Here is a 14,365-nt window from a genome sequence, read left to right on the forward strand (position 1 = left end):
GTGTGTGTGTATGTGTGTGTGTGTGTGTGTGTGTGTGTGTGTGTGTGTGTGTGTGTGTGTGTGTGTGTGTGTCATTCATAGCAGTTCCTGCAGAACCAGAACTTGGTTTTTGGTCTTGAGCGTTTTCCAGCGCATTGCAGATGGAGGGATCTGAGACATGAATCACATGAAATAGATTGAGTATTCAACAAGTCATCGTCACATAGTGCACACACAGTACGGAGAGAAGACCGTACAGCCGAGTAGACGTAACTGCTAAACGGATTCCTCTGAAGTTCGCCTTTCAGAGCACGGATTGTGTCTGCCTCACCGACAAAGTAGCTCAGAATTTGTCTGTCTCGATCCACCGAGGACTTCTTTGAAAAGGGAACGGTTTGTCAACCTTGCATTTTTTCCGGCTAGGCATTCCAATAGCATTTATTACTTTTCCTTTTGGTCTGCCTCTCTTCCGGGATTTTGGTGGTAACGTCACATTATCAAGAGACGTCGACGTAGGCCTTGGTGCGGATGAACCCTCCTCGTCAGACGTCGTAGGCCTTGGTGCGAATGAACCCTCCTCGTCAGACTGTGGTGTTGTTGTTGGTGGTAGTGGGTTTGGGGCGGCTGTCATATCATACACTAGTTCCACAACCGCTACATGAGACGTCGTAGGCCTTGGTGCGACTGAACCATCCTCTTGAGACGTCGTAGGCCTTGGTGCAAATGAACCATCCTCGTGTGACGTCGTAGGGCCTGGGTGCGAATGAACCATCCTCGTGAGACTGTGGTGTTGTTGTTGGTGGTGGTGGGTTTGGGGCGACTGTCATATCATACACTAGTTCCACAACCGCTACATATTTTCCAGATCCCCACACTTTTACAACAAAATCTAACACGCTCAATTTCTCTTGGAAATCAAAGTTGTTTTCTGCAGCTAAAGAAGCCAATTGTTGTCCGAGGTGGAGTTGATAATAAAACTCACTATAAAAGTTCAAATTTGTCAATCAGTGAACACTTCTCTCCCCCAAAGAAATTCCCATCAGAAACTGTCATTTATTGGTGAGTATTTAATCACAGGCGGTAACTTTCACTTTACTAGCTTCAGAGAGAGAGAGAGAGAGAGAGAGAGAGAGAGAGAGAGAGAGAGAGAGAGAGAGAGAGAGAGTGAGAGTGAGAGAGAGAGAGAGAGGAGAGAGAGGAGAGAGAGAGAGAGTGAGAGTGAGAGAGAGAGAGAGAGAGGAGACGGAGACGGAGAGAGAGAGAGAGAGAGTGAGAGAGAGAGAGAGAGAGAGAGAGAGAGAGAGAGAGAGAGAGAGAGAGAGAGAGAGCCTCTACCGGCAAAATAGCCTCTACCGTAACATATCGTTATTTTGCCGGTACCGGCAACGTAGCTTACAGGCTACGTTGCCGGTACCGGCAACATAGCCATTTCGTAAACATTAACATGAGAGACACAATCACTAACATGAGAGACACATACACGCCAACATGAGAGACACATAAACATTAACACGAGAGACACATAAACATTAACATGAGACACATAAACGCTAACATGAGAGACACATAAACATTAACATGCGAGACACATAAACATTAACATGAGAGACACACAATCACTAACATAAGAGACACACAATCACTAACATGAGAGACACACAATCACTAACATGAGGGACACATAAACGCCAACATGAGACACATAAACATTAACATGAGACACATAAACATTAACATGAGAGACACATAAACATTAACATGAGAGACACATAAACATTAACATGAGACACACAATCACTAACATGAGAGACACATACACGCCAACATGAGACACATAAACATTAACATGAGAGACACATCAACATTAACATGAGACACAAACATTAACACGAGAGACACATAATCATTAACATGAGAGACACATAAACATTAACATGAGAGACACATAAACACTACACGAGAGACACACAATCATGAACATGAGCGACACACAATCACTAACATGAGAGACACATAAACGCTAACATGAGAGACACGATCAACATTAACATGAGACACATAAACATTAACATGAGAGACACATAAACATTAACATGAGACACATAAACATTAACTCAAGAGACACACAATCACTAACATGAGAGACATGAGATGCGTAAGCATTTAAAAAAAAAAGCGATTCACGATTAACACTGGAAATTATTTTTGGAAATCATGTTGTTCTGAGATTTCGTTAGTCTGACGTTTTATTAATTAGAAACACATTGTTTATTGTCTCTGATTTAAGGTAAAGCATGTAAATAAGAAAGTATGTGTACAAACAGAAAACACACAGTTAGGCTTACCATGTTTGTTATCACGTGTTTATTGATTAACATTTTTTTGGGAAAAAAACCGGTGTAACAGGTGTAACAGGTGTAACATATTTAATCAATACAACTCGTAATATAAGCATATGCTTGAGTGCGTGGCCTAGTTGTATGTTTTGAAGAATTTTGAATAAAATGTTGGTTAAAGGTTAAAAAACAAAAACATGAGACACATAAACATTAACACGAGAGACACACAAGCACTAACATGAGAGACACACAATCACTAACATGAGAGACACACAATCACTAACAGGAGAGACACACAATCACTAACACGAGAGACACACAATCACTAACACGAGAGACACACAATCACTAACATAAGAGACACACAAGCACTAACATGAGAGACACACAATCACTAACATGAGAGACACACAATCACTAACACGAGAGACACACAATCACTAACATAAGAGACACACAATCACTAACATGAGAGACACACAATCACTAACATGAGAGACACACAATCACTAACACGAGAGACACACAATCACTAACATAAGAGACACACAATCACTAACATGAGAGACACACAATCACTAACACGAGAGACACACAATCACTAACATAAGAGACACACAATCACTAACACGAGAGACACACAATCACTAACATGAGAGACACACAATCACTAACACGAGAGACACACAATCACTAACACAAGAGACACACAATCACTAACACGAGAGACACACAATCACTAACACGAGAGACACACAATCACTAACATAAGAGACACACAATCACTAACACGAGAGACACACAATCACTAACATGAGAGACACACAATCACTAACACGAGAGACACACAATCACTAACATAAGAGACACACAATCACTAACATGAGAGACACACAATCACTAACATAAGAGACACACAATCACTAACATGAGAGACACACAATCACTAACATAAGAGACACACAATCACTAACATGAGAGACACACAATCACTAACACGAGAAACACATAATCACTAACACAAGAGACACATAAACATTAACATAAGAGACACACAATCACTAACACGAGAGACACACAATCACTAACATGAGAGACACATAAACATTAACATAAGAGACACACAATCACTAACACGAGAGACACACAATCACTAACACAAGAGACACACAATCACTAACATGAGAGACACACAATCACTAACACGAGAGACACACAATCACTAACACAAGAGACACACAATCACTAACATGAGAGATACACAATCACTAACATGAGAGACACATAAACATTAACATGAGAGACACATAAACATTAACATGAGAGACACACAATCACTAACATGATAGACACATAAACATTAACATGAGAGACACACAATCACTAACACGAGAGACACACAATCACTAACACAAGAGACACACAATCACTAACACAAGAGACACACAATCACTAACACGAGAGATACACAATCACTAACATGAGAGACACATAAACATTAACATGAGAGACACACAATCACTAACATGAGAGACACATAAACATTAACATGAGAGACACACAATCACTAACATGAGAGACACACAATCACTAACACAAGAGACACACAATCACTAACACAAGAGACACACAATCACTAACACAAGAGACACACAATCACTAACACGAGAGACACACAATCACTAACATGAGAGACACATAAACATTAACATGAGAGACACACAATCACTAACATGAGAGACACATAAACATTAACATGAGAGACACATCAACGCTAACATGAGAGACACATAAACGCTAACATGAGAGACACATAAACATTAACATGAGAGACACATAAACATTAACATGAGAGACACATAAACATTAACATGAGAGACACATAAACATTAACATGAGAGACACATAAACGCTAACATGAGAGACACATAAAAAATTAACAATTATGTTGCGTGATACAGAACACACATGTGTTGTGCGAGGGGGGGGGGGGGGTGTTGTAACTGAAATCAGTTACTTGAGGTGATGGTGGTGGTATGGGGGGGGTCTACTTGATGGGGGAAAGGGGGTCTACTTGATGGTGGGGAGGGTCTACTTGATGGGAGAAGGGGGGGTCTACTTGATGGAGGAGGGGGGTCTACTTGATGGGGAAAGGGGGGTCTACTTAATGGGGAAGGGGGGTCTACTTGATGGTGGGGAGGGTCTACTTGATGGGGGAAGGGGGGTCTACTTAATGGGGAAGGGGGGTCTACTTGATGGTGGGGAGGGTCTACTTGATGGGGGAAGGGGGGTCTACTTGATGGTGGGGAGGGTTTACTTGATGGGGGAAGGGGGGTCTCCTTGATGGGGGAGGGGGGTCTACTTGATGGTGGGGAGGGTCTACTTGATGGGGGAGGGGGGGGTCTGCTTGATGGGGAAAGGGGGGTCTACTTAATGGGGAAGGGGGTCTACTTGATGGTGGGGAGGGTCTACTTGATGGGGGAAGGGGGGTCTACTTGATGGTTGGGAGGGTTTACTTGATGGGGTAAGGGGGGTCTACTTGATGGTGGGGAGGGTCTACTTGATGGGGGAAAGGGGGGTCTACTTGATGGGGAAAGAGGGGTCTACTTAATGGGCACGGGGGTCTACTTGATGGTGGGGAGGGTCTACTTGATGGGGGAAGGGGGTCTACTTGATGGGGGAAGGGGGCTCTACTTGATGGTGGGGAGGGTTTACTTGATGGGGGAAGGGGGGTCTACTTGATGGAGGGGGGTCTACTTGATGGTGGGGAGGGTCCACTTGATGGGGGAAAGGGGGGTCTACTTGATGGGGAAAGAGGGGTCTACTTAAAGGGCACGGGGGGTCTACTTGATGGTAGGGAGGGTTTACTTGATGTGGGAAGGGGGGTCTACTTGATGGGGGAAGGGGGTCTACTTGATGGTGGAAGAGTGGGTCTACTTGGATGGGGAAGGGGGGTCTACTTGTTGGGGGAAGGGGGGTCTACTTGATGGGGGAAGAGGGGGTCTACTTGATGGGGGAAGGGAGGGGGGTCTTCTTGATGGGGGAAGGGAGGGGGGTCTACTTGATGGGGCAAGGGGGGTCTACTTGATGGGGGAAAGGGTGGGGGTCTACTTGATGGGGGAGGGGGGTCTACTTGATGGGGGAAGAGAGGGAGGGTCTACTTGATGGGGGAAGGGGGGTCAACTTGATGGGGGTAGGGAGGGGGGTCTTCTTGATGGGGGAATGGAGGGGGGTCTACTTGATGGGGAAGGAGGGTCTACTTGATGGGGAAGGGGGGTCTACTTGATGGGGGAAGGGAGGGGGGTCTACTTGATGGGGAAGGGGGGTTTACTTGATGGGAGAAGGGGGGTCTACTTGATGGGTGTGGGGGGTCTACTTGATGGGGGAAGGGGGTCTACTTGATGGGGAAGGGGGGTCTACTTGATGGGGAAGGGGGGTCTAGTTGATGGGGGAAGGGAGGGGGGTCTACTTGATGGGGGAAGGGGGGTCTACTTGATGGGGGAAGGGAGGGGGGGTCTACTTGATGGGGGAAAGGGGGTCTACTTGATGGGGGAACAATCGTGTGGAACCATGAAGCGTGAATAACCCCTCACTTTCTTCGTCTTGCCTGAAACAATCCAAAGAAAAATCATCATCATCATCATCATCATCATCATCATCATCATCATCATCATCATCATCATCATCATCATCATCATCATCATCATCATCATCATCATCATCATCATCATCATCATCATCATCATCATCATCATCATCATCATCATCATCATCATTATCATCATCATCATCATCCTCTTATCTTATCTCGTCTCGTCTCGTCTTGTCTCGTATCGCCTTGTCTTGTCAGCTTAGCTTTGTTACAAGCTTTTCGGATTGAGGATATCTTTCCCAAGGGTCACCCCTAAAGCTTCAGTCACATACGCGATTCAATCGTTGAGATTCAATCGCGCGATTCAATCTTGAGCCGATCGCACATCACATCGTAGGCCATTGACCCGTCACACGATGAACGATGGACGAACGATTGACTAACGATTGACGAACGATAACTCCACGCGAGCGGGGCGGAAGTGACGTGTCACAGTGAACACGGCAAACGCGCTTTGCGAGAGCAGACGCTAATGTTCGAACATCGCTCTACCTTTCTGAAAAATACCTTTCAGTATTACGCCTTTGCGAGAAATAAAGTACCGCCTTTGCGAGAAATAAAGTACCCAGACAGTTGCAATTAATGTTTCCCGACCGCTGTACACGCCTAAAACGTCTCCTTAATATCTGAGTAACAGGGGCGGACGAGGGGGGGGGGGGGGGTGCTCCAGCAACAAAAAAAAAAAATGTGGAAAGCTGATTCTTATAACCATTTCTAAGTTCAAATGGCACCAGATGGCACCATTTTGCTTCTTTGGGCCAAAAAATGTTCCGGGGGGGCATGCCCCCGACCCCCCTAGCAAATTCGGGCGCTTCGTGCCCATCACATTCACTTTCGATTCAAAGTGCACCCCCCCTTACAAAGCAACTGATCCGCCCCTGAGTAAGAAACTGTTCTTCCAATAAGTTTTGAATCGACGAAGAGACGCTGTCCGCCACTGTCCGCCATATTTTACGTCACGGCGTGAAGGCCGCAACGACGCGTTCTGATTGGCTCTGCCCCTGCGATTGACTGACGACTGGGTCGCAGGAATAGAACAAGTTCTAAAGCTCAAAGCTACGAGGGAATCGCATGAGACTGAGTCGCAGACTTGTCGTAGCTATTTTCCACGACTCAGTCGCCCGTGTGACAGGGTAAATCGCACGATTGAATCGCGCATGTGACGGCCCCATAAGCCACTCGAATGAGGCGACCCAAAATCGCCCCGACAAAAACATATGTCTAAATTAAACAAATCGACGAATGCTCAAAAAAGACAAATTTGAGAATCTTTGGTCATGGGAACGAAAGACCCGTCAAATGCCTGTTCAGAGAAGGTAGGGAATCGTGTGATGGTACTGATGGTACTGATGGTACGTGAATCGTGTGGTGGTACTGATGGGATGTGAATCGTGGGGTGGTACTGATGGGATGTGAATCGTGTGGTGGTACTGATGGGATGTAAATCGTGGGGTGGTACTGATGGGATGTGAATCGTGTGGTGGTACTGATGGGATGTGAATCGTGGGGTGGTACTGATGGGATGTGAATCGTGTGGTGGTACTGATGGGACGTGAATCATGTGGTGGTACTGATGGGATGTGAATAGTGTGGTGGTACTGATGGGACGTGAATCGTGTGGTGGTACTGATGGGATGTGAATCGTGTGATGGTACTGATGGGATGTGAATCGTGGGGTGGTACTGATGGGATGTGAGTCGTGGGGTGGTACTGAAGGGATGTGAATCGTGTGGTGGTACTGATGGGATGTGAATCGTGTGGTGGTACTGATGGGATGTGAATCGTGTGGTGGTACTGATGGGATGTGAATCGTGTGGTGGTACTGATGAGACGTGAATCGTGACGTAGTGGTACTGATGGGACGGATGGGACGTGAATCGTGTGGTGGTACTGATGGGATGTGAATCGTGTGGTGGTACTGATGGGATGTGAATCGTGTGGTGGTACTGATGGGACGTGAATCGTGTGGTGGTACTGATGGGACGTGAATCATGTGGTGGTACTGATGGGACGTGAATCATGTGGTGGTACTGATGGGACGTGAATCGTGTGGTGGTACTGATGGGACGTGAATAGTGTGGTGGTACTGATGGGACGTGAATTGTGTGGTGGTACTGATGGGACGTGAATCGTGTGGTGGTACTGATGGGACGTGAATCGTGTGGTGGTACTGATGGGACGTGAATTGTGTGGTGGTACTGATGGGACGTGAATCGTGTGGTGGTACTGATGGGATGTGAATTGTGTGGTGGTACTGATGGGACGTGAATAGTGTGGTGGTACTGATGGGACGTGAATCGTGTGGTGGTACTGATGGGACGTGAATCATGTGGTGGTACTGATGGGACGTGAATCGTGTGGTGGTACTGATGGGACGTGAATCGTGTGGTGGTACTGATGGGACGTGAATTGTGTGGTGGTACTGATGGGACGTGAATCGTGTGGTGGTACTGATGGGACGTGAATCGTGTGGTGGTACTGATGGGACGTGAATCATGTGGTGGTACTGATGGGATGTGAATAGTGTGGTGGTACTGATGGGATGTGAATCGTGTGGTGGTACTGGTGGGACGTGAATCGTGTGGTGGTACTGATGGGACGTGAATCGTGTGGTGGTACTGATGGGATGTGAATCGTGTGATGGTACTGATGGGACGTGAATCGTGTGGTGGTACTGATGGGACGTGAATCGTGTGATGGTACTGATGGGACGTGAATCGTGTGATGGTACTGATGGGACGTGAATCGTGTGGTGGTACTGATGGTACTGATGGTACTGATGGGACGTGAATCGTGTGGTGGTACTGATGGTACGTGAATCGTGTGATGGTACTGATGGGACGTGAATCGTGTGGTGGTACTGATGGGATGTGAATCGTGTGATTGTACTGATGGGATGTGAATCGTGTGGTGGTACTGATGGGATGTGAATCGTGTGGTGGTACTGATGGTACGTGAATCGTGTGGTGGTACTGATGGGACGTGGATCGTGTGGTGGTACTGATGGTACGTGAATCGTGTGGTGGTACTGATGGGATGTGAATCGTGTGGTGGTACTGATGGGACGTGAATCATGTGGTGGTACTGCCGATGGGATGTGAATCGTGTGGTGGTACTGATGGGATGTGAATCGTGTGGTGGTACTGATGGGATGTGAATCGTGTGATGGTACTGATGGGCTGTGAATCGTGTGATGGTACTGATGGTACATGAATCGTGTGGTGGTACTGATGGGACGTGAATCGTGTGGTGGTACTGATGGGACGTGAATCGTGTGGTGGTACTGATGAGATGTGAATCGTGTGGTGGTACTGATGTGACGCGAATCGTGTGGTGGTACTGATGGGATGTGAATCGTGTGATGGTACTCATGGGATGTGAATCGTGTGATGGTACTGATGGTACTGATGGGACGTGAATCGTGTGGTGGTACTGATGGGACGTGAATCGTGTGGTGGTACTGATGGTACGTGAATCGTGTGGTGGTACTGATGGGACGTGAATCGTGTGGTGGTACTGATGGGACGTGAATCGTGTGGTGGTACTGATGGGACGTGAATCGTGTGGTGGTACTGATGGGATGTGAATCGTGTGGTGGTACTGATGAGACGCGAATCGTGTGGTGGTACTGATGCATGGGATGTGAATCGTACTCATGGGATGTGAATCGTGTGATGGCACTGATGGTACTGATGGGACGTGAATCGTGTGGTGGTACTGATGGGATGTGAATCGTGTGGTGGTACTGATGGGACGTGAATCGTGTGGTGGTACTGATGGGATGTGAATCGTGTGGTGGTACTGATGAGACGCGAATCGTGTGGTGGTACTGATGAGATGTGAATCGTGTGATGGTACTGATGGGATGTGAATCGTGTGATGGTACTGATGGGACGTGAATCGTGTGGTGGTACTGATGGGACGTGAATCGTGTGGTGGTACTGATGGGACGTGAATCGTGTGGTGGGACGCCTTTTCGTCTGAAGCAGGTGTCCACCTCAACCGCATTAGAGGTCGCTAACGTCTTCGCGTCACTTTGGAAGGGTTGCACAACATAAAGGTTTGTCTTTCAAAAATGACAGCATAGCTAAAGCATACTCCACTTTCACCACGGGTCACTATCCCTCGTTCTGTCAACCCACTCTACCCAGGTTTGCCACACTAAGCCACGGGTCACTGTCCCTCGTTCTGTCAACCCACTCTACCCAGGTTGGCCACACTAAACCACGGGTCACTGCCCCTCGTTCTGTCAACCCGCTCTACCCAGGTTTGCCACACTAAACCACGGGTCACTGTCCCTCGTTCTGCCAACCCGCTCTACCAAGGTTTGCCACACTAAACCACGGGTCACTGTCCCTCGTTCTGTCAACCCGCTCTACCCAGGTTTGCCACACAAAACCACGGGTGACTGTCCCTCGTTCTGTCAACCCACTCTACCAAGGTTTGCCACAATAAGCCACGGATCACTTACCGGCTCTGTCCCGGGCATGTGTGAAGGCTGTGTCCGCATCAGGGTACCTCATCAGCCGGTACTCTGCAACCGTCAGACCACACTCTCACCACTAACACCACACACACACACACACACACTCACACACACACACACAAACACACACACACAAACACACACATACACACCATCCCCCAAACAAACATACACACACAAACACACGAACACACACACCATCCCCCAAACATACACACGTACACACACACATACACACACACATAGCATAACACACACACACACACACACAAACAAACATACACACACACACACACACACAAACACACACACACACACTCACACAAACACACACTAACACACACATACACACACACACACACACAAACACACACAACCTGTGCCCGTGTCCCCATACACCGTGCGGAATCGTCCCACCAAAGTCTCATCCGGGGACTCGGTCAGCGCGGTGACGTCATCAGCGTCAGACACAGGCAGACTCCACAGCTCGTACACAGCTGCAAACAGTGTTCACACAGTGATAAAGTGTTCACATAGTGTTCACACACAGTGTTAGACACGGTGATAAAGTGTTCACATAGCGTTCACACACAGTGTTAGACATAGTGATAAAGTGTTCACATAGCGTTCACACACACACACACACACACACACACACACACACACACACACACACACAGAGTGTTAGACACGGTGATAAAGTGTTCACATAGCGTTCACACACAGTGTTAGACACAGTGATAAAGTGTTCCCATAGCGTTCACACACACACACACACACACACACACACACACACACACACACACACACACAGTGTTAGACACTGTGATAAAGTGTTCACATAGCGTTCACACAGTGTTAGACACGGTGATAAAGTGTTCACATAGCGTTCACACACACACACACACACACACACAGTGTTAGACACGGTGATAAAGTGTTCACATAGCGTTCATACACAGTGTTAGACAGTGATAAAGTGTTCACATAGCGTTCACACACAGTGTTAGACACGGTGATAGAGTGTTCACATAGCGTGAACACACAGTGTTAGACACGGTGATAAAGTGTTCACATAGCGTTCACACAGTGTTAGACACGGTGATAAAGTGTTCACATAGCGTTCACACACACACACACACACAGTGTTAGACACGGTGATAAAGTGTTCACATAGCGTTCATACACAGTGTTAGACAGTGATAGTGTTCACATAGCGTTCGCACACAGTGTTAGACACGGTGAGAAAGTGTTCACATAGCGTTCATACACAGTGTTCACACAGTGATAAAGTGTTCACATAGCGTTCACATACAGTGTTAGTCAGTGATAAAGTGTTCACATAGCGTTCATACACAGTGTTAGACACAGTGATAAACTGTTCACGTAGCGTTCATACACAGTGTTAGACACAGTGATAAAGTGTTCACATAGCGTTCACATAAAGTGTTCACATAGCGTTCATACACAGTGTTAGACACAGTGATAAAGTGTTCACATAGCGTTCACATACAGTGTTAGACACAGTGATAAACTGTTCACGTAGCGTTCATACACAGTGTTAGACACAGTGATAAAGTGTTCACATAGCGTTCACATAAAGTGTTCACATAGCGTTCATACACAGTGTTAGACACAGTGATAAAGTGTTCACATAGCGTTCATACATAGTGTTAGACACAGTGATAAAGTGTTCACATAGCGTTCACATACAGTGTTAGACACAGTGATAAAGTGTTCACATAGTGTTCATACACAGTGTTAGACACGGTGATAAAGTGTTCACATAGCGTTCATACACAGTGTTCACACAGTGATAAAGTGTTCACATAGCGTTCATACACAGTGTTCACATAGCATTAATACACAGTGTCAGTCACAGTGATAAAGTGTTCACATAGCGTTCATACACAGTGTTCACACAGTGATAAAGTGTTCACATAGCGTTCATACAGTGTTAGACACAGTGATAAAGTTTTCACATAGCGTTCATATACAGTGTTAGACACAATGATGAAGTGTTCACATAGTGTTCATACACAGTGTTAGACACGGTGATAAAGTGTTCACATAGCGTTCATACACAGTGTTAGACATGGTGATAAAGTGTTCACATAGCGTTCATACACAGTGTTCACACAATGATAAAGTGTTCACATAGCGTTCATACACAGTGTTAGACACAATAATAAAGTTTTCACATAGCGTTCACATACAGTGTTAGACACAGTGATAAAGTGTTCACATAGCGTTCATACACAGTGTTAGACACAGTGATAAAGTGTTTACATAGCGTTCATACACAGTGTTAGACACGGTGATAAAGTGTTCACATAGCGTTCATACACAGTGTTAGACACGGTGATAAAATGTTCACATAGCGTTCACACACAGTGTTAGACACAGTGATAAAGTGTTTACATAGTGTTCATACACAGTGTTAGACACAGTGATAAAGTGTTTACATAGTGTTCATACACAGTGTTAGACACGGTGATAAAGTGTTCACATAGCGTTCATACAGTGTTAGACACGGTGATAAAATGTTCACATAGCGTTCACACACAGTGTTAGACACAGTGATAAAGTGTTTACATAGTGTTCATACACAGTGTTAGACACAGTGATAAAGTGTTTACATAGTGTTCATACACAGTGTTAGACACGGTGATAAAGTGTTCACATAGCGTTCATACAGTGTTAGACACGGTGATAAAATGTTCACATAGCGTTCACACACAGTGTTAGACACAGTGATAAAGTGTTTACATAGTGTTCATACACAGTGTTAGACACAGTGATAAAGTGTTCACATAGTGTTCATACACAGTGTTAGACACGGTGATAAAGTGTTCACATAGCGTTCATACAGTGTTAGACACGGTGATAAAGTGTTCACATAGCGTTCATACACAGTGTTAGACACAGTGATAAAGTGTTCACATAGCGTTCACACACTGCGGTAAGCTTAGTTTTGTTCTGCTGGTCTATTCAATGTAGGTCAAAACTTGTAAATCTATCTGCCTGCATGACCTGAACCTAGACACCGTTGTTTACATTAAAATTGAAAAATAATACACGCAAGATCCGACCTTCTTCGCCACCTTTTATTTTAACCGTATCTCCAACTTTGAAAGTGGCAATTTCCATGTTGCTGGTCAACTTGATCAGTAAGCTTAGCCGGTGATTCTGTAGCAAACGACAGATCTGCAGCAGACGACAGATGGGACAGCGTTGTTCTGTTGAACCAGATTTAGCAATAAATGCTCTAAAAGCGATAGCAAATGAACAAAACTGTAAGCATACTGTTTTAGTTTAATTCTTATTTCGTCGTTCAGGATTTTGAATCAGGATTTTGTTGTCGGGATTGATCTAAGCGGTTGCCAATGAAGAGTACTATCTAGTTGTGCGCCTTCACTGTCTGTCTCTATCGCTCTCTCTCTCTCTCTCTCTCTCTCTCTCTCTCTCTCTCTCTCTCTCTCTCTCTCTCTCTCTCTCTCTCAACGCTTCGGCCAACTCATAATCTTCATTCAGCAGATTATGTGTATTCTTTGTTGTTTTCTTTATTTCTTCAATGTTAAAATGTATGTAGATCGTTAGCTAAACGTGAGTTCGACTTTTATACCGCAGAATATTTCAATCGTTTTGCTAAAGAAAGTAGTCTCCGAGTTAACGATAAATATGCAGATGACCTCTATAAATTATTCAATTGTACTCTGAGATCAAAGACAATGACCAATGACAGGTGAGATCGAGACTCGGTTGTGATGGATTATCCATATGGTTGTGATGGATTATCCAGAATAATCACCTCCTCAGCTAACAGAGACAAAGAGGCAGGTCATGGGATAATAATGAATTACCACTATGTTGCTCTGTAATATGCTGTACTACTTGTGCTAGTCTTGA

At 45.5% G+C, this 14,365-nt stretch overlaps 1 protein-coding gene and 1 pseudogene across 1 annotated transcript in view; both read right to left on the minus strand.

Annotated features, from left to right (window-relative positions):
* Nucleotides 1–5,794: 5,794 nt before the first annotated feature.
* LOC138959287 (protein NipSnap homolog 3B-like) overlaps nt 5,795–14,365 on the minus strand; it is a 37,707-nt gene continuing 29,136 nt past the window's right edge. Inside the window, exons 4-6 of the mRNA XM_070330737.1 lie at nt 10,834–10,953; nt 10,442–10,504; nt 5,795–5,925 (exon numbers count right to left, since the gene is read on the minus strand). Coding sequence (XP_070186838.1) covers nt 5,858–5,925; nt 10,442–10,504; nt 10,834–10,953 — 251 coding nt within the window. The 3' untranslated portion in view covers nt 5,795–5,857. The remainder of the gene's footprint in view (nt 5,926–10,441; nt 10,505–10,833; nt 10,954–14,365) is intronic.
* LOC138950134 (uncharacterized) lies at nt 11,995–12,439 on the minus strand (annotated as a pseudogene).

The sequence above is a fragment of the Littorina saxatilis genome, linkage group LG1 (assembly GCF_037325665.1).
Source record: "Littorina saxatilis isolate snail1 linkage group LG1, US_GU_Lsax_2.0, whole genome shotgun sequence".
Taxonomy (NCBI): Eukaryota; Metazoa; Mollusca; class Gastropoda; order Littorinimorpha; family Littorinidae; genus Littorina; species Littorina saxatilis.